Source organism: Pipistrellus hanaki, assembly GCF_964339955.1.
Source record: "Pipistrellus hanaki genome assembly, chromosome: 3".
Taxonomy (NCBI): domain Eukaryota; kingdom Metazoa; phylum Chordata; class Mammalia; order Chiroptera; family Vespertilionidae; genus Pipistrellus; species Pipistrellus hanaki.
The window spans coordinates 132,473,769-132,498,735 of NC_140505.1; the positions used below are offsets into that span (position 1 = coordinate 132,473,769).

The following is a 24,967-nucleotide window of genomic DNA, read 5'->3' on the forward strand; positions in this document are numbered from 1 at the left end:
GTGTTTTGTGTTTGTTTGTTTTTTAATTGGTTTGTATAAACTATTTATATGTTAAGGACATTAGTTTTCTGTAAAACCTTTTCTTGGTAGCTTATTTTCCATATATTTTATTTTGACATATTGACATTTATTTTGACATAATGAAGTTTATTTTCTTTTGGTTTTGGCTTTTCTTTTTATCTTTGGATCTAGGATTTTGCTTAGGATTTAAATAATATTTTTCTAAATAATTACCGATATACCTGGATCAGTTAAAAAATAATCTATCACATGCCTACTGATTTGTGATTTTTTAATATCGTGCATTAAGTTTTTAAATATGCTGGTCTAGCTCTGGGCTAGTTGTTGTTCTCTCTGTATCCAGATCCACACCAGAATTCAGGATAGGACTTTTGAATTAAAGTCTTAGCATAACGGTTCTAATTACCATAAAAGGACACAGACTTATTTTTTGAAAAATTGTTTACCTACTACTTTGGTTGCAATATTATAAGCTTCATTAACTTTATATAGCAAATGACCAAACTTTTTTAAATTTCCTTTTAGTTCCTTTCTCTCTCTCTCTCTCTCTCTCTCTCTCTCTCTCTCTCTCTCTCTCTCTCCCCTCCCTCCCTCCCTCCCTCTCTCTCTCTCCCCTCCTCTCTCTCCTTTTTCCTTTCTCACTCTGAACCTCATTATCTCTCTTTGTTTCCTTCTTCCCCTTTAGCCACTCCATTCTTTATAATACTCTGCTCTCAGCTTCTCACTTGTCCATATTCTTCTCTATTCTAATTGTCTTACTTGAGTTTTTTCCAGTATTTCCCTGTAGTCATATTCCTTTTTCTCTTTTTTGTCTTCCTTGCTTCTTTCCCATTCCTGTTTTCCTAATTTAGGGTAAGACAGGATCATAGATAGGTCCAATAACTGAGAATGACAATGTGAGAAAAGGAAAGTAAAAGTAGTGCCTTAGAAAATTGAAATATAGGATACTTTCAGTTAGAATTATTGTTCATCAAACATTAACTAACCTTTCCTTTTAAACCAACCTTTCATTTTATAACAACAACAACAAAACCACATTTTGTTTTAGTCTTTTTTGCAACTTTTGGATTTTTTTTCCTCAAATGGAGTAAAATGAGCTCTTTATACAACACAGCCTACTTGTTACTCTGAGAGGCTCAATTACTTCTTTCAAACTTTGGGGGAGTCAAATTTCCATTAAAAATAGTTTACTACTTACTCTTGTTTTCTCAAGTGAGAAAAATGTTAACAATTGAATAATTAATGTAACAAAAAAAATTTTAACCTAACTTTTAATGAGATATTTAAATGGGAAATAAGAATGATATTTTTCTTATTCAGCTCATCGGGATAGTAAAATCCTCAATAATTAAACATTTAAAATAAAACTACTAATCCTTAAAGGAAACCGGGAGATATTTAGAAGTACAAAGGAATTAGATTTATCAAAGAATGTTTAAAACTTAAAGTTTATAGGCTTCTATTCAGATAAGGTTTTGTCACTCTAGAATAAAGCTAAATAGATGTGTCTTCAGTTGAGAGAATAAGGAACAATAAACAGCTCGGTCGTGTACAAATCGCAGAAACCTAATGTAGAGTGGCTTAGGGAGGGAACGGATTAGCTTTCAAAAGGAGGGAGCCCAAGGTGTCTCCTGGCTTGGCACACAAGTTCAACTCTGTCACAGGCGCTCTGTCTCTGGTCTTCTTTCCTGGTTTTGGAAAGTTGGGATTAGTTTTCAACATTTAAAAACAAGGGCTTTTCATTTTTACAAAGCGTAAATATCTGGCAGCTCTTAATAATTTGATAACACTGGGTCAGCCTTCCTACATATAGCCATTGGCTTGAGTTGAGTCTCGTGTTGCCTCTTTGGAAATACTCTCTCCAGTTGGTCCACGTTGTTTCCCTGACACCAACACCCTACAGCAAGTCCACTTCTGTGCTTGTCCCCTGCAGGCATGTGGGGTGTGACCCTTTCTCCCACCATCACCTTTCTGTTTCAGCCAGCCTAACCTATCTGGATTGTGTAGCTTCTCAGGAATGTTGCAAGTATTCCACATTTTTCTCTGTCTAATCTCTTATTTCCTAAAATAGGTATGCCAGGGTTCCCGGAAGGAATGTGAACTTTTCAGGCAAAATACAGAGTTGAGAGCTGAGATACTCAACCCACTCCATTAGCACAGCCCACTCTCTCAGGCTCTCTCTCGTGTGAGCCCTTGTTGGCCCCATTCTGTCCCTGCTGGGCCGGATTTCTCACTTTTGGTACCCCTGATTGTTTCCTTGGGCTTGGGGAAGATAGGAACCTAGAAGGCTCATCCTATCTAATAAAAGAGTAATATGCAAATTGACCATCACTCCAACACACAAGATGGCTGCCCCCATGTGGTCAAAGATCCCGCCCCCATGTGGACACAAATGGCCACCACAAGATGACCAGCAAGGGAGGGCAGTTGTAGGTGATCAGGCAAGCAAGGGAGGGCTGTTGGGAGGGACCAGGCCTGCAGGGGAGGGCAGTTAGGGGTGACCAGATCTGCAGAGGAGGCAAGTTGGGGGCAAAGAGGCTGGCAGGGGAGCAGTTAGACATCAATCAGGCTGCCTAGGAGTAGAGGGTGATCAGGCTGGCAGGCAGAAGCAGTTAGGGGCAATCAGGAAAGCAGGCAGGCGAGCAGTTGGGAGCCAGCAATTCTGAATGGTAGGAGGAATGTCCAACATCCCTCAAGGGGTCCCAGATTGCAGATGGTGCAGGCTAGGCTGAGGGACACTACCACCCCTTCCTGCGCTGCGCCCCCCCCCCCCACCCGTGCACAAATTTCACATACCGGGCCTCTAGTCTCTAATAAGTTAATTATTAGTTTCTAGGTCATTGAAGTCATTTGGATAGGCTAATTTTAGTGTAAAAGGTACCCATTAATATTTTTAATACCTCAGTAACGTGAAGGTAACAATATAAAATAGTGTAGAATACCACTCGGGAGCTCATTCCTCTTAGAGGTTTAGTGTTCTACTATGTGCCAAAGAGATGAGGAGTGGTATGGAGCAGGAGTCACGTCTTAGTAACTTAACATCTACCCTTTCCCTAACAGCCCATTTGACTATATTTTAAGTGATATCCATTGTGAAAGAATCGGCAGGATCTTTTAAATCTTTTGTACCACCACTCCTCACCTGTGACATGAGAAGACTAGACTACATTATCTCAAAGGTCCTTCTGGCTCTAATATTCAGTGACTCTTGGAATTTAGTAACTTCTCAAAGAGGATTGAAAAGTTGTCACCACTTCTTTTTCATTGTCATAGCTATTGTACAAAATAAAAGAATATCAATAAAAATACTTCAAAGGTAACATTTAACCGTAGTTCAGGCTGAATTAAAATGGTTACAGCTAAAACTGCCAACTAAAAAGGTAAGTTGGTCATTTCCCTTGTTAATGGCATGAAGCCCAGCAGCACCGTTAACAGTTATAAATGTCCCACGGATTATCTCCCAGCATTCTTGTCATGGCATAAGGCCGACATGCTGCTGTGAAGCCATTATCTGCGAGGATCTTGTTCTTGGCAGTCTGAGACATTTAATAAATGAATAAAGCGTTGTTTTAAAGTCCCTCAGATTGAATATTATGCTTCTAAAATTAAACATGTCCCTTAAGGGGAAAATTAGCCTTTTAATTGTAGCCTATCATAGAAAAATGAAAAACTGGCTGAACTTTGTCAGGGGTACTCTGTCTTTGCATGGTAAGTTTCTCTGGGATCGTGTACGTGTGTTAGGTAGATGAGAATCGCTTTTCCTTTTGAGAGGAGTACAGGCAAACACTTAGATGGGTCATAAGGTCAGTTCTTGACCATCTATTTCAAGTGCTGCCAAGGTACTAATCGGGATTCCTTTTCTCTAGGGTTGGATACTAACTTTATACGCCTCATCGTGTTAACAGTGCACTTCACACCACTGTCCTCATTTATCCATTGGCTGTTAAGCAAGCCAAGCTTCCTTTTTTGTGTGTTGTTATTTGTTTTGTTTTGTTTTGGGTTGTTTTTGTTTTGTTGAATGTACAGGGTTTTACAGGCTCCGGGGTCATCACAAATTTAATGTTCAGCGTTGAAGGTCACATGCCTAGAATAGTGCATGAGAACTCTGGAGTTCACATTTGAATATTTTATTTTATTTTATTTTTTAGTTATTTACATTTTTATTAAGTCTTCAAAATCTGATTTTTTAATTAATTTCTTTATTGATTAAAGTATCACATATTTGTCCTCAACCCCCCTTTCCAATCTCCCACCCTCCCACTCATGCCCCCACTCCTCCTATTGTCCTTGACCACTGGGTAGGCTCATATGTGTGCACATAAGTCCTTTGGTTGATCTCTCCCTTTTATCCCCACCCTCCCTTTGAGGTCCAACAGTCTGACCCATGGCTCCTTATTTCTAGGTCTGTTCTTGTTCATCAGTCTATGTTGTTCACCATTTCCCGCAGATGAGTGAGATCATGTCCTACTGGAAATATAAGAATCAAACATTTGAATATTTTAGGGAAGTTTTGTTCCTTCTCAGTGAACGTGTATGAGACTGACTTTAAATAAGACCTTCCCCACAACCCGCTATTCCCTTCGCAGTGCTGCTTTTCCCAGACCTCCTGTGGTCACAGGCTGTAAATATGCCTAACCTTCTCGTTCTTGTGGTACAAAAAAAAAAAGTCTTCCTTTTTAAAATTATTTTATTTTTCAATTACAGTTACATTCAGTATTACTTTGTTTTCGTTTCAGGTGTACAGTACAGTGGTTAGACAATCATATACTTTACTAAGAGGTCCCCCTGATATTTCCAGTACCCACGTGGTTATTAAATAATAGTGACTATATTCCCTATGCTGTACTTTACATCCCCATGACTGTTTTGTAACTACCAATTCATACTTTTTAAATCCCTTCACCTTTTTCGCTCAGTCCCTTCCTTTCTATTTTGTTTGTTCACTTATTTTGTTCTTTACCTTCCACATATAAGTGAAATCACATGGTTTTTGTATTTCTTTGTGTGACTTATTTCACTTATGTCCATCCATACCATCGCAAATGGTAAGATTCCTTTTTTTTTTTTTTTATGGTTCAGTAATGTTCCATTATATATATATATATATATATATATATATATATATATATATATATATATACCACTTAATTTTTTATCCACTTGTCTATTGATGGGCACTTGGGTTTCTTCGATAGCCTGGCTATTATTATAAACAGCATTGCAAAGAACATAGGGCTGCATATATTCTTTCGAGCTAATATTTTGGGATACATTTCCACAAGTAGAATTGCTGGATCATGAGGCAGTTCCATTTCTAATTTTTTTGAGGAAATCCCATACTGTTTTTTATAGTGGCTGCACCAAACTGCATTCCCACCAACAGTGCATGAGGGTTCCTCAAAAAAGAGTCTTTCATTCCATGACTTCTTAAGGCTAAATGTTGAAGTCATACTTATTGTTTTATTTACCTTGTGATATAGGAAAGGAAGGTATTAGGTGTTTTAAAAATTAGAAATCCAAGGTAAAGTATTTGCTTAGATGACAGGTTATAAGTGCCAAAGTCAAAACTCAGTCTTTTCTCTAAAATAATATACTGCTAATTAGCAACTTACAGTCCTAATAGCTTCCAGTTACTAAGTATCTTTTATGTTCAAGGCCCTTTATAAACATTGTGTTCTTACCATAAGAGATAGACCTTGGTATTACCCATTTGTGGAATCAGAGAAGATACAGTATCTTGCAGAAGTAAAGAATAACAGAGCCAGAATTCAAACTGTTATGTTCGATTCCAGTTTAACCATCAGAGCTGTCTTAAGGCAACACTTCTATGATAACTAGGGCCTTGTGCATAAAACTCATGCCCTCTGCCTGGCCTGTGCCTTTGGCAGGAGAGGCTCCTGCCACTGCCACTGCACTCACCAGCCATGAACTCTGTGGGAGCTCACTGATCACCAAGGGGCAGCTCCTGCATTGAGAGTCTGCCCCCTGGTGGTCAGCGAGTGTTATAGCAACCAGTCATTCAGCTGTTCAGTCGATTTGCATATTAGCCTTTTATGCTTGTGGGATCAGGCTGAAACCAGCTCTCTGACATCCCAGATTGCGAGAGGGCACAGGCCAGGCTGAGGGATCCCACCAGTGCACGATTGATGTTGGGGAGAGATGCAGGAGGTTGGCCAGCTAGGGAGGGACCACCGGAGGGCTCCAGGGCATGTCCAGTCTGTCTCACTCAGTCCCAATCTGCCAGACTCCAGTAGTAAGCTAACCTACTGGTCAGAGCATCTGCCCCCTGATGGTCAGTGCACATCATAGCAACTGGTTGACCAATTGACTATATGCCCCCTGGTGGTCAGTGCACATTATAATGAGCTGTTCAGCCGCCTTAGCATATCATTAGCATATTACGCTTTGATTGTTTGAATGGACAACTGGATGACTGGAACTTAGCATATTAGGCTTTTATTATATAGGATTCTTAAAACTAAATGTTTAGAACTGAACTCAAATTCTCTCCTTACCCTGTTTCTGCCCCATCTTTCCCATTTCAGGCTTTAGTGCTTCTATCTCAGCAGTTCTCAAATAAAAAGTCTGGCCCTAGTTGGTTTTACTCAGTGGTTAGAGCCCCTTGAACTGAAGGGTCACAGGTTCCAGTCAAGGGCAAGTACCTCTGTTGCAGGCTCTATACCTGGCCCTGGTCAGGTCATGTGCGGAAGGCAACCAGTCAATGTGTCTCTCTCATATCGATGTTTCTCTCTTTCTGTCTCTCCCTCTCCTTTTTACTCTCTAAAAATCAGTGGAAAGAATATCCTCAGATGAGGATTAAAAAAAAGTCTGGGTCGTTATTCATTTTTCCCAGCCTCACTGACACAGGGTCCCAACTCTTCTCTCTCGTCATCCTGCTTGTCTCTGGTTTTGCCTTCCACACACTTGCCCTTGCCTCTCTCACAGGTGCCCCCCTCTCTCCCAGAGGACTGCAGTCACCTCCCAGCTCATGTCTGTCTGCACTCTGATGCCCACTTCCATTCAAATCCCCGCTCACCCGGAAGCCCCAGAGCCTTGTATGCAGCATACCAGGAACCATGTCCTCTCATTCAGTGTCGTCCCACTATGTTTTAAGTAAAATAAAACTCTGTGTTGTGCGTATGAGTCCCTGCATGTTTGGTCTCTAGAGGGGCCCCTCCTTCTTCGACTTTTCAGTTTCCCTGTGGGTCACTTTGAGTCCCAAGGCTTTTTTTTAAGCTCCTCCCCATACCTGCCTCCTCCTCTCAGGAATGTTGGACATTCCCTTCCCTCTGCCTCAGAAGTGATTCTCCAACCTTTGCACATGTACAAACACACATTTTTACCCAGCCATCATGGGCATATCCTTTAATGTCTCCGCCTAAAGGTCTCTCATCAAACGTTCCTGATACTCTATCTAACTTAGGTCTTCCAGTTTTACTTGCCCTTACTTTTCCTTCACAATAATTATCAGCATTATGATCTTAATTTACTGGTAAGATAGCCTTCTCATCTTTCAAAATTTAAGTGTAAATAGTTACTTTTCTCTGAACTCCAAAGATAGTAGTAAAAGATGTAATAAAGGCCGAAGTATCCAATATATTTTTTCATATTTGGATATTCTTATGTATTTCTTCTTCCTTTCCGTCACTCCTCTTCCCCCTTACCCTTGCCTTTCACTCTCCTTCCCTTCCGTTCCCTTCAAAAAGAATTTTCTCCAGGTTATAAATAGAAGCACCGTGGAGCCTGAATCTTAGAGAACTGCATGGAAGGGTTTTCCATGACTCATTGGTCCACACTCACAGTTGATTTCCTGCCCGGTTGTTCATTAGCTATTTCCAGTGATTCAGGAACACCATAGCCCCAAACTCTAATAGTAAATGCTAGCCTAGAGATAAGACTCTGAAAAAAATATACTAGACTCTCCAAAGAAGGTATACAAGCAACAAATTATTTCTCTCCTGTTCTTTGAATATTGGGAAGTACTGGGACCAGAATGGCCGTGTATCACCCTGGGTCCAGCCCTTTTATGTTAGAAGAACCTTGTTTTAACAAAACAGTAAGTATGAGTCTTCATGATATAAGTCCCTGAAAATGGAGCTTTTGAAAGGTGTCCTGCTCTGTTATCTTGGCCGGTTGAAAGCTTGTTGTCCTTTAGGTCATTTGAGGATTCCCCAGCTTCTCTTTAGTTTCAGCTATTACTGCTAATCAGGGATGTAAATCTATTGTATCATCCGTACTTATTGTCCAAACCTTGCCATATTCGATAACTTCCACAGAGGCCTGAGTCTTGTAGGCACAGGTACAAGGAAGATTCTATTAGCCTCCTATAGGTGTAGTTACAGATAAGCATCGTCTATAATAATAAAAGTGTAATATGAGGGGCAATGAGGCAGGCAGGCAGAGGCAGTTAGGGGTGATCAGGCAGGAGAGCAGTTAGGGGAGATCAGGCAGGCAGGTGAGCAGTTGGGGCAATCAGGCAGGCAGAGTGGTTAGGGGTGATCAGGCTGGCAGGTGAGTGGTTAGGAGCAATCATTCAAACAGGCAGACAGAGGTGGTTAGGGGTGATTAGGCAGGCAGGCAGATTGGTTAGGGGTGATCAACAGGCAGGCATAAGTAGTTAGGGGCAATGAGGCAGGCAAGCAAGTGGTTAGGAGTGATTAGACAGGCAAGCAGAGTGGTTAGGGGCAATCAAGCAGGCTGGCAGGCAAGCAATCAGGGCTGAAGGACCGCCTTCCCCATGCACAAATTTTGTGCATGGGGCCTCTAGTATATTTGAACAAGCATAGTATTGACAGGACATTTTGGCCCACTGGACACTTCCATCCTGGCATGGTTAAGCCTATAGGTACTAAGCCATGCACTCTGACTCAGAGAGTAGCAAGGAGTGGTTATCATTAAATCAAAATCAATGAATTGGGTGAAGCACTCCAGTGATATTTCAGCTGCACTCCTGTGAAATCCCACTGGCCTTTCATTGTAGGCACTTTGGTTCATCACTGTTGGCTTCCCACTTCTTAGGACCCCTTTGAAGTTTTGTCACAGACTGCTGAGCTGTCTCAGGGTGTAGACATGCTTAGGGTGCTATGGAGCCTCTTCTCACTTCCTTACCCTGAATATATCTGTTGAGCAACTTGAAAAACAGTTTTGTGCTGAGTGGTACATTCACCTTGCAGAGTGCCTCACTTGTCTTACTGTCCAAGCAGAATTATAGTAAAAGCTTGGCAGCCTCTCCAGCAGAATTCTCACTCTCGGGAGGGCAGATGGGGGCCTGAGCTAGGTTTTAGCTTGGTCAGTCAAGCTTAAGGTATTAAATATTCTTCCTACAAAAAAATTAATTTATTTTTTATAATTTGTATAGTTCAGAGGCTCTATGTATTGGGGATATTTTTTAGTATCTTGCCCAAGATATGGATTCACTAGTTATACGATTGTAAAACTCAATCCATAGCAGTATAGATAAGATGAAATTGCAGAGAGAGTAATATTGAAATCATTTACAGCACTTAAAGCTAAGTAAGCGAAACGACACATGAAAATCTAACTCATGATATACTAGCACACTATCTAGCTCCCCCTTCAGCATCCTTTCTCTCTGTTATAACTTTCTCCTAAGGATAATATCACACATCTTCCATAGAGGCACACACTAACTTTAAGTGCTGGCAGATAAATAAAGAATTTATGTATTTATTTATTTTTACTTAAGTATTCTCGAGCTTTCTCTGGCCAAGTGAAGAAAGTAATTTTTCACATCAGCTAGGAAATTGAGTAGCATCATCAGGCCCTGAGTTTAACGAAGAAGAGAACCAACAATTTGTGTGGTTGATTTCCACCAAGGATTGTGTAAGGTACACTCTATGCATTTTATTAACTCTAATTGTCATAGTAACCCTTTGACATACACATGACTATCCTTATTTCTTATAAATGAAGTAACTGTCTTGAAGAGGTTACACAAATTTCCCAGTATCACACACATCACATTGTATTAAACGTAAGCCAGGATTAAAGCAAACCCAGATTGACCTCACAAATCTGATAATATTCCCACAGAAGATTGAGAGTTAGTATAGCCAATATATGAAATAATAAATGTTTTAAGTGTGGGCGAACATTTTGAAAGCACAAAAAGTAATGGAATGTATCTTTGTTCTAAACTTGAGATTCTGCCATTGAAATGGATGACACAGGCAGTTAATAGCCTTTCAAAAATAAAAGTCTTACAGGGAGTATTTAAAAATAAAAGTGAAGTCTAATCATCTAAAATGTAATTGTTTTAGGCCTACGTGCATTACTGAGCAAGAAAAAAAAATCTCAGAACATCAAATATTTAACATTAAGCACCCTAAGAGAGTTCTGAATAAGAAGGAAGAAAGTGAGACACTGAATTAATTATCTACTGGTGTTTAATCATTCAGGCATTTTTATTGATTTAAATTATGGTAAAGCTAAGGGAATGAGGCATAATTTTCCAGGAATCCTTCTATCTTTTTTTTTTTTTTCTTTACTCTCTCCAGACCCAAAGGCATCTTCACATTTTCCCAGGCCAAGCATTGCAGCTCAGATTTCCATAATGAACCAGAGTGTTAGGATCTCGATGGTCTCCAGAGAAGAGAGGGATAGATAGCCCAGGAAAAGACCACAAGCGTATCCCGAAAGTAGGGTCTGTGTTCACTTCTTAATGTATTAGAGATCTCACAAGTGATATTATAGAGCCATCATCGAAATCAATTCCATAAACGAAGGGTTTTAACGGAATGGTCTGTTAACTCTTGATCTTTGGCAAAGGCGCTCAGTTTCCTTAAGTCTACAAACATGTGCAGAATGGCCTTGGACTCCACGTTCCTCAAGTTCCCCACAGAACTAGTTGGCTCTTCTGCTGTGTGTGCTGGTTATCTGCTTTGGTCTTTCAAGTATTTCAGGTGATCTTTCAGTTTCTGTCAGTGGTAGTTTTCTTAGTGGCATAAAGTGCTATTTTTCATGTTTGAGTGCTATAAGACCTGACCAGGAAGGGGGTTGATGAAAAGAAAGAGGGGACATCTGTAATACTTTCAACAATAAAGATACATTTTTTAAAATAAATAAATGCATAAAAAATAAGTAAATAAATCCTAGCTGGTTTGGCTCAGTGGTTGAGTGAGATCACAGTTCAGATTCCCAGTCAGGGCACATGCCTGGGTTGTGGGCTCCATCCCTAGGAGGGGCATGCAGGGGGCAGCCAATCAATGATTCTCATCATTGATGTTTCAATCTCTCTTTCCCTCTCTCTTCTTCTCTAAAATCAATAAAAATATATTTTTTTAAAATTAAATAGATGTCAAGAAATAGATGCCTATAGAAGACCTATCTAACCAAACATGTGAAAATGGGATGTTCAAAGAGTATTTCCGTAGGCAAGTGCGCTCCCTGAGATGATCTTTGCCAAACTTAGGAGCATGCCACAATCACTGAATCCCAGCATTATTTCCCTGTGCCACTACCCAACGCTGGGTCCCTCAGGGAGTTCTTTACCAAGCTCTGTTTAAATATCTCTAGTCATGGACCACTCTGGCCAGCCAAGCCTACAGCCCAAAGCAGGAAGCCCCAGCCTAGCTGCATTTAAAATTCCTTGGGCCCAGACCCATCCCAGACCCATTTTTACTGTTGTGTAACTCACAGTAAAAATGTAAGGCATATAATCACTTACTCTATTAAACAATTCCAACCTGCCAAAACTTTTTTAGATCCTGATTTTTGACATCCAACATCCAATTTATTTTCTATCCCTTCCGGCTATATGTCAAAATTTCCAATTACAAATTTCATTTGTTTTATCATTAGCACATGAGTTGAGGACCCACAAATTCAAGACAGTGGTCTGTGTGCTTGTTATTCCTGTCCAATGCTCAGTGGTCACATTGGCCCAAGTTTGAGGTGCGGGGAGGGGTACTCTGGTCAGACTTCCTTTACTTCTTTATTGACAGGACATCGGTGATTTTAATACCTAGTGGTCAAGTTGTTTTTTTTCATTTTTACCTAGCCATGTCTTTAGGCCTGTACATTTGCCCAGTGTTTTTTGGGTTTTTTTTTGTTTTGTTTTGTTTTGTTTTGTTTTACCTCCTGTGAAAAACCCAGGTTAGTCAGTAGTATAGGTGCTTTAAATATTTCTAAGTATATTTTGGCAGCTTACAAGTAACTTGCTTTTAGGATATTGTCCTGGTTGTTATCTGTCAGTCTTATTTCAGATCTGGATCCTTGAGAACCAGGGTCCTTTTTCTTTTTAACTGTAAACGTAAAGCCTCGTCTAGCATAGGATTTCAGAGAGAGTCTGCATTTGCTACTGAGTCCTGGCCTCTTGCTGACAGACATCTCCTCCCCCTGAGCAGTAAGAACTCTTTTCCAGGCTGGCAGACACTTACTCCTGCTTTAGTTTCTCTGTCTCAGCAGAATCTGATGGAGATTCATTCTCCTTTCTGTGTGGATCACTTATCCAGCTCAGAAAAACCTGACAGGGACTATTTTTAGAGTGAGGAGGAATCAGACTTTCTGGAGAGTGATGATATGAATATTTTGATTATGCGGTAGCCCTGTGTATATGCCAAATTTTTTAATAGGGCAAGGGATTGTTTACTCTGTGGCCAATGTATCTACTTCCCCATTGATATGAGTAACTTAAAATACCAGATTCATTGGGCTGTGCCAGTGGAAGTGGATTGTCTACAGAGTGTGTCCGAGTCACCATGTTGGAGCTCAGACACTTCTTCAAAATATGTTGTGACCTGATTTATTTTATTCTCTCTTTTATAAGATTAAAATTTAAGAACAAGAACCATAAATTTTTAAGTTGGAGAACTTCTGTTAGTATTCTGCAAAACATGTTTAAATATCTATAAATAATATGTCAGTCTATCAGATTTAATGCTGAAGCCTACCATGTAAATCCTGTCACAGTTATTTCATAGATTTCTTTAGCCAGGGGCCTAAACTCCTTCACTTACTTAGTTACTGGGTTCTAGTTTTCTCTGAACTGATACATAGTATAATATCACTCTGCAAAGGGCTAGGGGAAGCCAGTGCCATCTTGAAGAACAACAAAACTAGAGCACTTACAGGACCAGATGTCAAGATCTAGTAAAAAGTCATTAAGAACAACAGCCAGATTGACCAATAGAACAGAACAGTGTCCAGAAACAGAACTACCTATAATAATAAAAGTGTAATATGCTAATTAGACCGAACAGCCGAATGACCTTCTGGAAATCATTCTAGATGTTTCGTCCTTCTAGATGAAATCATGGTGGCAGGGGCTGGGGCAGTGGCAGTTAGGGTGATCAGGCAGTCAGGTGAGCAGTTAGGGGTAATCAGGCAGGCAGAAGAGTTAGGGGCGATCAGGCAGGCAAGCAGAGGGGTTAGGGGTGATCAGGCAGGCAAGCAGAGGGGTTAGGGGTGATCAGGCAGCCAGGTGAGTGGTTAAGGGCAATCAGGCAGTCAGGCAAGCAGTTAGGAGGCAGCAGTCCCAGATTGCTAGAGGGATCCCTGATTGTGAGAGAGTGCAGGCCTTGCTGAGGGTCCCCCGCAACCCCTATGCATGAATTTCATGCACCAGGCTTCTAGTACATATATAACCATCCAGTTTATGACAAGTGATAATAATGGAGTGAAGAAAGAATGGTCTTTTCAAAAACTGATGATAGGTCAGTTATATCTGTGTAGATAATATATATTGTGACCCGACTCTACACCAGACATAAAAACCAATTCAGATGGGCTACTGATATAAAGGTAATATTAGATAACCAGGCCTACTGGAAAAGCATAGGAGAATATCATCATGATTTTATAGTAAGGAAAGATTTCTTAAACAGAACACATAAACTACTAACATAAAAAAAATAATTAAGAACTTCTCTTTATCAAAAGAGATCATTAGAATTTGATATAGTAAGCCACACAGGGGCTTGAAAATATATTTACAAATTATATAGCCAATAAAGGACTCATCAAATGTTCGTTAATTCCCACAAGTCAATAAGCCAGATAACCTAATAGAAAGTTGGGAGGCGGGGAGAAAAAACTTGAATAGATACTTTATAAAAGGATATCCAAATGACTAATAAGCCATGAAAGATTGCTCAGCACCATAGTCAGGGGAATGCAAATTGAAACCACAATGTGATGCCACTGCATACCCACCTGAGTCCCACAATAGGAAGGCCTGCAAGAGGAGACAAACATGTAGAGCAGCTAAAATGTTCCTTTCTTGCTGGTGAGAAGGTGAGTCCACACAACTCTTTTGGGAAACCCTTTGACAGTATTTACTTAAGCTGAACATATTCATAGCCTACAACCCCACAGTTCCACTCCTGGTCATGACTCCCACAGAAATGCATACCTGTGCTTGTAAAAGTATGACCCAAAACATCATAGCAATAATATTTTTCTTAGCCAGAAAATACTTAGTAAGTAGTAGAAGGGATAAATTATGTGGAGCAACTGAAGGCCTGATGCATGAAATTCATGCAGGAGTAGGCTTTCCTTCCCCTGGTTGCTGATAATGGCTTCCCTCTGGCATCTAAGACCTGGGCTTCTTCTGCAGCCCCGGCTTTGTCCAGAAGGTCATCCAGAAGGATGTCTGGTCTAGTTAGCATACTATGCTTTTATTATTATAGATGAGAATGCATGATCTAAAGTGACTCCAACCATATGAGTCTGTTTTTTTGTTGTTGTTTTTTTAAGCATAAGAGTAAACAATAATAATCTATACTGTTAGAAGTTACCTGTGGGACAGGGGAGTGATTTAAAGGAGTATATGGTGAGGGAACTCTTTGATGCTGGTAATGTTTATTTCTAGATCAGTGTGTGGTTACACTGATGTGTTCAGCTTATGAAAATTTAACAACTGCAAACTTATGATTCATGTTATTTCTCTGAATGTTTCTTTTTCTTCAATAAGTTTTTTAAAAACACACTGTAACCCAATAAGCAGGCTACCAAAAATAAATAAATAAATAATCTGTCATGTAGAATGGGTGGGGGGACTATGGAGGAATTGAAGATATTCCGAAGTTAATAAAGTGACTAGGGTGAGCCTGATTAGGAGAATGAAACGTAATCACCAATCATGCTTTAGCCAAGTTCAAGTTGACATGGGACTTAATTTTTAGTGCTCCTTGCTTTGGACTCTTCCTACAATATAGTAAATGTTTAAGTTGTCTCTTTTAACTCCCCCAGGAAAACTTAGGATTTAAGATAAAGCTCACTTGAACATGGAAGGTATACTTTTTGTTCTAATGGAATATTTCCCAAGTAGTATATGTCAATAGACTGGGGGGAAAATGGCCTTTTTTTTAAGTTAACAAAAAAATTTATTAAAGTTTAGCTCATCTGAAAAGCATTGAAGTTATTAGTAGCATTGTATGAACAGACTACCACTAATAAAAATACTTTTAACTAATGAATGAGGTTGAAAAGTGCCTGAAAGGGCCGAAACCAGTTTGGCTCAATGGATAGAGCGTCGGCTTGGGGACTGAAAGGTCCTGGGTTCGATTCCGGTCAAGGGCATGTACCTTGGTTGCGGGCATATCCCCAGTAGTGGGTGTGCAAGAGGCAGCTGATTGATGACTCTCTCATTGATGTTTCTAACTCTCTATCTCTCTCCCTTCCTCTCTGTACAAAATCAATAAAATATATTTTTTTAAAAAGAAAAGTGCCTGAAAGGTACTTTTTATTGGCAGGAATGTAAGGCAGGGAAAGCTAGCATGACCACACACAGTCTTTCTGCCACCCTCTGGGAGGTTCTAATCAAGCGTATACTCTGATTGAAATTCAGGGCTCAGGGTGGGAAAACTGATTAACAAAATAAAAATCCAGTGTGTTTCCCATGCAAACAGCCATCAGCATATCCTATGTAATTACATAGCCTATAAGTCAAGACTGCATGCAAGGGCTTCAGTGTGGTGCAAATATCTTAATGAGTAAGACATCTTTAACCATGAAGAATTTATATCCGCGTGATCCATTTTTCTCAACCATGCTTCACTTCAGCAGGAGTAACTAATCTTCTGCCAGGGGATGGGTTCTTGATGATTTCTTCCTCATGTTTCTTCTGTTTATTTTTCTCATTTTGACACACTCCATTTTTTTTTTCTTTTGCACTTTCTTAAATCAGAATGCCCCATCCATCCACCCTGTCTGCTTGCTTTTTCTTTTCCTGTGCATCTTACTAGCCATCTTGGAATAAAGCCAGGGCTTTGGACTCTTGTTTTTCCTAAGGCCCTCTGAAGATGGAATTGGGTGGCATCTAGGGAAATGGGCTTAATACCACAGGGTAGCATGAGCGTCTTGATGTTATTGTGGGGAGACATGTATTATGGAAAGCAATTGCCAGAGAAGGCTAATGATCACTAAACATTAACATTTGTAGGTCCCCTTCTGTGATGCACAAAGGAACTGCCACATGGGTAATGCTGGAAAGCCGTACTTGCTAAAATAGTTTGTTGTTTTCTTAGAGCCCATGAAAACAGAGGAGCTGAGAGATCTTAAGATCAAATTCTGTCTCAGCTAACACACTCATCCCAGCCACCATGCTCAGCCTACTCAGACCCCTATCAGTCTCACTGTCACTGCCATTCCCTTGTCGTGTACCGTAGATATTTGGTAATAACAATTGCTGTTCTACAGGCAGGGACAGGGATAGGGAGCTTCTGCCCCCTTCTGTGGATCTTTTGCCACACTTGAATAATTTTCTTAGGAACCTGGAGATCACATCCTATTAGATAACCCGGTATTTTTTATAAGTACGCTGACCCTACTAGATTAAAGATTTCATTGGGGCAGAGGTGCGGTGGGTAATAAAATGCAAATATTTGGTATCTACAGTTTTTTGTTTTTTTTTTTAAAAAGTAATTAGAAACTTCATGAGGTTCAACAGAATAAGTTTCCGTCGTGAAGTCCAGGAGTCTGCCCTGCCCCACCAACCTTCTCTGCAAGGGATCCCCAGGGGTGACTAGAAGGGGGGATCCTAACATTTTCATCTGAGTCCCCAGCATCTTCTGATGCTCCCGGTATATTGTTAGCGCTCAGTAAGGGTGTATTTGAATTCATGGTGCAGGAATGATGAATGAGAAAGGCCTGTTCTTTGGGGATGTGAGGTGGGTGCTCTTCTGTTTTTGCCGGAACGTAGGCTTCTCCGGCCTCCTGATAGTACATTGGTCCTGCCGCCGATTTAGCTGATGCCCAAAGCGTTCGGATGTGGTCTCAGTCATGTATATAAACTGCCAGCAGACCAGGGTCTCATCACAGGGGACCTTCTTATGTTGCCTAATGCTCAGATTCTGTTGGAAAACTAAATGAGGGGCAAGACGGATATCTAGGAAAGATTCCCCAGAGAGACATCCGGTCTGTGCACCCTAGGATCTGTCTTTAGATCAGACCATCACATTAGCTTTTCCATTATAGAGACATCATCATTCATTTGCTTTTTAACCATATGTCTCAACCTTGATGAAGGAATAGCCACTGGAAACCACCTCTGCATCCTATTATAGAAATGTGTGGAGGACATTGCCCATTTATCAGTGAGCGGCATTCACTATGTATAAAAACTGGAGGAGAGATATCCTTTAGGACTCCCTGCTTGAAGAATCGTCATTTCCATTGTAGGGACAGACTTTCTCCTTTACAGCAGTGACAACTGTATATTTGACCATGTTTCCTTTATTGTCCTGGTTTCCAGAGGTTCAGAATCCTACTTTATTTAATTGAAGCAAAGTCCACATAACATAGTTAACCACTTTTAAAGTGCATAGTCCAGTAGCATGATGTACATTCACAATGTTGTGCAGCCATCACCTCTGTGTAGTTACAAAACTTAAGCAGTCACTCTGTCCCCACCCCTTGGTCATTTCTAATCTACTTTCTGTCTCTGTGGGTTTACCTGTGTATTTCTTTAAATTTTTTTAAATTCTCTATTAACCCATGTGGGCAAGGCATTTGTGGTCGCTTTTTCTTCTTCCTTAATATTTCCGTATGTTACATATATTGTTTAAAGCAAGCAGCCTCCAGAGTTTGTGGAAAGAAGCTGCGTGGAGACATATACAATAAGGACATCCTTCTTTTACCTCCAGAGCCACTCACTGCCCTCCTCCTTGCTGCTCTGTGCCATGCCTTGTTGCCCGGCATGATGGCTCTCCTGCCTCTGGCTCCTTCTGGGTTTGGCTAAGAGTGAATCATGGCGGGAGGTCAGAGGGAGGGAGAACAGTGACCGAGGATGTTGTTCCCTGGCTTCCTCCCTGTAGATTCATGGGGCTGGCTGCATTGTCTGATGGAAGGTCCCAGCTCCTGTCAGGTAGCCCTGTCCACAAACATCCTCTCCAAACCCTGGTACCACTAACAGTTCTATCCTTTGCTTCTTCAGGTCTAGAGGGGCATGGTGCCCTATTGCTTCTGGCCCTAGAGTATTGCATTATCCCTGTGGTATCCCTATAACCTTATCACATCTTTCTAAATAGCCCCTTATGACACTCGCCTCAAATTGTCCTAATTTGAGTACCATCTGTTTCTGCCTAGGACTGAAATAAGCACCTTCTACTCTGTAGTTCTGTTCAGCTGTCAGTCATCATGGTTTGCTTAGAGTCCTCTATAGTTAGGCCAGTCTGGCAGATTCTCCTAGTGCCAAATAGTGTCTTCTCCCAGGCACCCAGTGCATTTACATCTCTTCATGGACTTGAGGTGATTGATATTTATCTATTTCTTGGGTGATTAAGCAATCTCTGAAGATATGGTACCAGAAACCTACCCTTCCTCTATGTTGTGGCTCCATGCCCCTGGCTTCATGGCTGAACATGGCTCACCAGTTCTGAACATACACATGGCAACAGCAAGAAGTTGGAAATGAGGAAGAAGCAGACACAGCCATTGTTTCAGTGCACATCCAAAATGGGTCACATTCTCTTTTACCCACCTCCCATTGGCTGAAACTTAGTCACAGGACTGCACCTCGCTGCAAAGGAGTCTGGGAAATGCTGTCCTTAACTGGAAAGCCATTTGCTCAGCTAACACTTAGGAAGCTTATTACTGAAGAAAAGGGGAAGATAGGACACCAAGGAATAATTGTTGTTTTCTGTCTTTTGTAAGAGATTAAGTTAATAAGTAACAGAGAAACTTGATTACTTTCATCTGTTAAGCCAAATAAGTTTATCTTTAGACATAAGCAAACCAGATGGAAGAGCATATGTGATTGCCACCTCACAAACATCTTAAACATACCTATTAAAATTCAACAAGACTATGGGAAGTCATTTGGGAAATTAGTCCCTCTAAAGTTCTATAAATACTAGAGGCCCAGTGCACAAAATTTGTGCACAAGACAGGGGGAGTGTCCCTTAGCCCAGCCAGCACCCTCTCCAATCTGACCCGTTGAGAGATGTCTGACTGCCCATTTGGGCCCAATCCCACTGGGATCGGGCCTAAACTGGCGATAGGACATCCCTCTCACAATCCAGGACTGCTGGCTCCCAATTGTCCTCCCCTGCAGGCCTGGTCTTCCCCCAACTGCCCTCCTCTGCTGGCCTGATCACCCACAACTGTTCTCCTCTGCAGGCCCTGGTCCCCCACAACTGCCCTTCACTGCAGGCCTGATCCCCCCAACTGCTCTCCCCTATAGGCCTGCTGCCCCTAACTGCTCTCCCCAATATGCCTGCTGCCCCAAACTGCCCTCCCCTGCAGTCCTGGTCTCCCCTAACTGCCCTACCTTGCAGGCCTGAGCCCCCTGCCCTCCAACTGCCCTTCCTTGCTGGCATGGTCCCCCTAACTGCCCTCCTCTGGGGGCCTGGTCACCCCCAACTGCCCTCCCCTGCATGTCATCTTGTGGTGGCCACCTTGTGGCAGCCATCTTGTGTCCACATGGGGCAGCCATCTTTGACCACATGGTAGTGGCCATCTTGTGTCTTTGTGTGATGGTCAATTTGCATACTACTCTTTTATTATATAGGATACATAGAAACACCCTGATAGACCAGAGCCTCCTGTGAGGTTCGACCTGAGCAGGAAGTGAGGTTTTCAGGGGGCATCATGCTCAAGGAAGAGGACAACAAGCTTCTGGATGGAGCTGGAGATATCAGACCAGGTGCACATGGGCTGTGGCAGAACTTTGACTATTAGAGTTGAGAGGTAGGCAGGATCAACTACTCTCATCATGGAAGGATGACTAAATCAGGGGCTTCAGGGACTCACCAGAATTCTTTCTTGGGGGCCCCAGCTGCCACAGATGAGAAGAAAATTGCTGTTTAATATATGCATGGGGACCACTCACTATGAACCCCTAAGTGAAGGGAATTCAAACAGCAAGGTGAGTAAGACCAGAGAGTAGCAGCCATTGTAGGGTTAGGTTGGGAACAATCTCTGGGAGTTATAATAATATAATGGGAAAATTACAGACATGAAACTGCAGGTCCAAAAAGTCCTCTTAGCAGACCAAGATTGTTGGCTCCTTCCAGCTATTAGCAATGAGGCTCTGCCCTGGAATTGACAGGAAGAGATACAGGCCCTCATGGTCTCTCAACCATTTTTATAACTAAATAATTTATTTGTTCAATATGTTGTTAGAGGGAGAGGAAAGGAGAGAGAGAGAGAAAAGAAACATTGATGAGAGAGAATCATCCATTGGCTGCCTCCTGCACACCCCCTAAAGGGGATTAAGCCTACAACCTGGGTATGTATCCTGAGCAGGAATCAAACCTGTGGCCTCTTGGTGCAGGGACCACACTCAACCAATTGAAACACACCAGGCAGGGCAAATTCTTTCTTTTTTTAATGACTAAATTATTTCAATATCACCAGTCATTCATTGCTGACATGAATATTATGTCTTTACCTCATTTAAGAAATATGTTATTGCATCTCAGACTTAAAATGACTCTCCCCATGGAACTTACATCTTTAGGAGTCAATGCAGACTGCCTGAATCTCAGTAGCAGGAGTACAGACTTCTGGTTTACTATATCTGAGTGGGGTCTTGGTGATAATGACAAGATTGTATTAATGAAATCTCAAACACCAGAACAGTAAAAATCAGAAAGACAGTCTTGAAAAATGAGATGACTCAAGGCTTGAGGTCATAATATATCAAAAATAATCGTGTTGTATATAGCACTTTGAAAATTATAAAATATTTAATTACACATTGGTTTTGGTGTAATAAACACTTGAAAAATACCATTTTATATATAAGCAAGCAGACTTGGAAGGTTTTAGTAACTTGTCTAAAGCAGTGTTTCCCAAACTTTTGACATATGTGTACCCCTTCTATAATTTTCATAACACTGAGTACCCCTCGTACTCATGAGAACATAGAATTAGGCGCAGCTAAGCACGGTGCAGTGCATATCCCCACCAAACTCCGGTGCAACGCGTACCCCCACCAAACTCTTCCCGTACCCCTGGGGGTACGCGTACCACACTTTGGGAAACACTGGTCTAAAGAATCATGACCAAAATATTGTGAAAAGAAGAGTTAAATGCAGATGTTTTAACTCTGTGTCCAGTGCTGTTTCCTGTATGACCCCTGCCTCTTCTGAGCTTTAAACTATTTCCTGAGTTTTATCATTTGTCCATACGTTCATTAAACAGCTATTGATTGCTAATTTTGTTTTGTTTTCTGAAATTCATTCTTTCATAGATACTGTGGCAACAGCATCCGGGCCATTACTAGTTGAAGTTGCCAAAACTCCTGGTGCCAGCCTTGGGGTTGCGCTTACTACCTCGATGTGCTGTAACAAGCAGGTCATTGTCATAGACAAAATCAAATCTGCAAGCATTGCAGACAGGTGAGTGTCGTAGGAAGCGCCAGCTTTTCAAAACGGCATGTGTGTTAAAACACACACACAAATAGTATATGTATGCAGGTTTTCACATACTGTATACATATACACACATACTTGCATACACACAAAGTAAAACACAGCTCTCCTGCCAATTTTCACAAGGTTTGGTTAGAAAACGAGTTCGTGTACTAGGGCTTAAAAAGTCACTGCCCTTCTCAGCCACCCCATGATGTAATGTCACCTCCTCCAAACGTTTGGTGTGGCCTTTGAAAACAGAAATGAAAAAAGTCAAGCTGAGTAACTTTTCCTACCATGTCGTGGGATGAGGGCAGCTGAGCAGAACTTTATTAGGCTCCATGCCGGGAAGCCATGGCGTTCCCTGACTGCTAACAATTCAGCCCTGCTACCATAGAGCCCCAATCCTTTTTTCTTAAAGGAATAAAACAAATTATTAATCACACAGTCTTTAAAGAATGGCCCAACTTTTAGTATGTTAATCTGAGGGTTTCACAAACTTCAAGGGTACCTAAAAACATCATTCATTACTATTACAGTAAAAATAAAAAGTCCTTTTTCTTGAATTCCTTTTCCTAACTGATATTTTAGACTTACAAGTTAGAAGAGGGATAACAAAGATGACTTTACCACCTAATACACTATTTTACAGCTTCCGGTAAGAAAAAGCCCACTTCCCATAGCTGAAGCACTCCAAGTGCCTCCACATGGAATTATCATTTTAGATGAAAGAGATGACTTGAAATGCTTTTGTTTTGAAAGGTGGACTATCCACCCTGTGGATGTTTTTACATAAGATTGTATGCCCAGTTCACCCTGCATGTCTTCAGCCAACTTCCCCATATGCCCTCACCATGCCTGGTACACATCTGGCTGTGTGCAGTGACCTGCAGCAACCCCTGTAATGGTCAGCCTACCACTGCACCTGTGGTCTTACCTTGCATTCTGTCCTTTAACCATGAGGGCCACTGATCCAGGTGTGTCCAGTTCAGTAGTGCAGGATGCTCTTCTTTCCTCCCTGTCTTTTCCCATCCCACAGGGGTAAGCAGTGTAAGGAGCTGTCCACTTGCCTGGTACATCAGGTATGGTGCTGACCACCGTGTTTGCTTTTCTCTGCTCACCCAGTAGCCAGTCTCTGAACTCAGCGAGACGTGGTGGCAACCCCTTCTGCCCCAAGCGCTCCCCATCTCTCACCACGCAGGTCTTGGCTTAGTGCCTCCTGCATAATTCCCACTGTCTTCAAGAGCTTTTGTACTCACAAGTGTTTAAATCTAGAACACATGTGTCAAACATAAGGCCCGCGGGCCAATTCCAGCCCGCCAGGCCTTGCAATGTGGCCCGCACCGCGCTGTCATCACTGCACTCCGCTGTCAGTTTATGACATTGTCAGTTTATGACTGTTCAATAAACCATTCGGCCCGCGATTTAGGCTGGATTTTAGATTTTGGCCCCTTCTCTGATTGAGTTCGACACCCCTACTCTAGAATAACAAAATAAAACACAAGAAGACAGAACTGGCGATCTGGGGGCCTGTGTGAAAAGGGCCTGAGGAAGAGTTAGCTGAACTTCCCCAAATTACTCCCCTTCACACATAAAATAGTTGTCAATGTCCCTGTTCGAACTCTGTGAGCCATGTCTCGACATTCTGAGCATTTACCAATCATATTTATAAACACAAAAACCTAGGAGGAAACATAGCAGGAAGAGGCAAGGGAACCACATTGCCCGTCCTTCCCTGTCTTCCTGCTCATTTCTCTTCAACACCTGGCACCTTTACCCCAAAATAATCGTTTGCTGGTTTTCGAAGGACAAGAGGAAAGCACTTGCTTGAGTTGTTCTGTATTTGCCACAAGTTTTTGCATTCCTATTCCTGTGTTCTTAACATTTGCCATGGTGTATCCTATAACACGCCAGTATTTTGGTGGGGTAAATGGAAACTGTGAAATTCAACTTTGAAGGACATGAAAGCCGCATTCCCAAGAGGAAGCGCACTGAGCCTTTCCCCTCCCGCAGGTGTGGAGCACTGCACGTGGGCGACCACATCCTGTCCATCGACGGCACCAGCATGGAGTACTGCACGCTGGCCGAGGCCACCCAGTTCCTGGCCAACACCACCGACCAGGTCAAGCTGGAGATCCTGCCCCACCACCAGACCCGCCTGGCGCTGAAGGGACCTGACCACGGTGAGAGGCTGCTGGGATAAGGCTCTGCTTTCTCTGTGCAGTTGCTGCTCCTTCCTGCAGAGCTAGGAAGATCCTGGGTTTAATTCTGTCTTAATCATTCTTTTCAAAGCAGCAGGTTATCTTTGTTTACTGGTCTTTAGCCTCCGCATCTCTTTTGCCAAGACACATGTCATTCACTTAAAAGCTCCAAATTAAGCAAAGAAACCTTGTTTGAGAATGTTTTGAAGAATTGTCAGGCTAGTAATATTTTATATTTAAAAACAAAACAAAACAAAAAACAAAACAAAAAAACACCTTTGATGTGCATTGCGTGTGGAGAGAATGGAAGTTATTTGATATCCTGTTATATTAAATTTCCACTCTAAAGGACAATGAAGGTAAATAGTAAAACTTTCATTTTTTAAATAGTTATAAAGTGGGTGTTAATAGCAGACCCTTCAAATATTTGGGAGTGGGGAATAGTTATATGAAGAGATGACTTCATATTTTGTCTGTTTGCCAGAGGAGTGTATTTCTTAGAATGGAGAACAACCCTTTTGACCAAATATCTTCCCTGAGAAAATCCTAATACTTGAGTACACCTATTCAATAGCAATTGTCAGCTGAGGGAATCTACAGTGTTACCATCCCACAAATCACAGTTTTCTGAGTATTTATAGGGTGGGCAAAAGTAGGTTTACAATTGTTCATATGGAAAATAATACAATCATCCTATACAATGAAAGGATAATATGCAAATTGGCCCTAAAGGCGGAATGACGGGTCACTGTGAAGCGCACTAACCACCAGCAGGCAGACGCTCAGCACAGGAGCTGCCCCTTGGTGGTCAGAGTGCTTCCACAGGGGGAGTGCCACTTAGCCAGAAGCTGGCTCATGGTTGGCCAGCACAATGGCAGTGGCGGGAGAGGCCTCCATAGCAGTGAGCAGTTAGATGTTGATCAGGCTAGC

At 41.6% G+C, this 24,967-nt stretch overlaps 1 protein-coding gene across 21 annotated transcripts in view; it reads left to right on the plus strand.

Annotated features, from left to right (window-relative positions):
* The window catches only part of GRIP1 (glutamate receptor interacting protein 1), a 658,304-nt gene that overhangs the window by 541,967 nt on the left and 91,370 nt on the right, over nt 1–24,967 (plus strand). For all 21 annotated transcript variants that reach the window (XM_084877571.1, XM_084877568.1, XM_084877570.1 and 18 more), the window contains 2 exons: nt 21,677–21,824; nt 23,850–24,019. In XM_084877571.1, the coding sequence (XP_084733697.1) occupies nt 21,677–21,824; nt 23,850–24,019 (318 nt within the window). The remainder of the gene's footprint in view (nt 1–21,676; nt 21,825–23,849; nt 24,020–24,967) is intronic.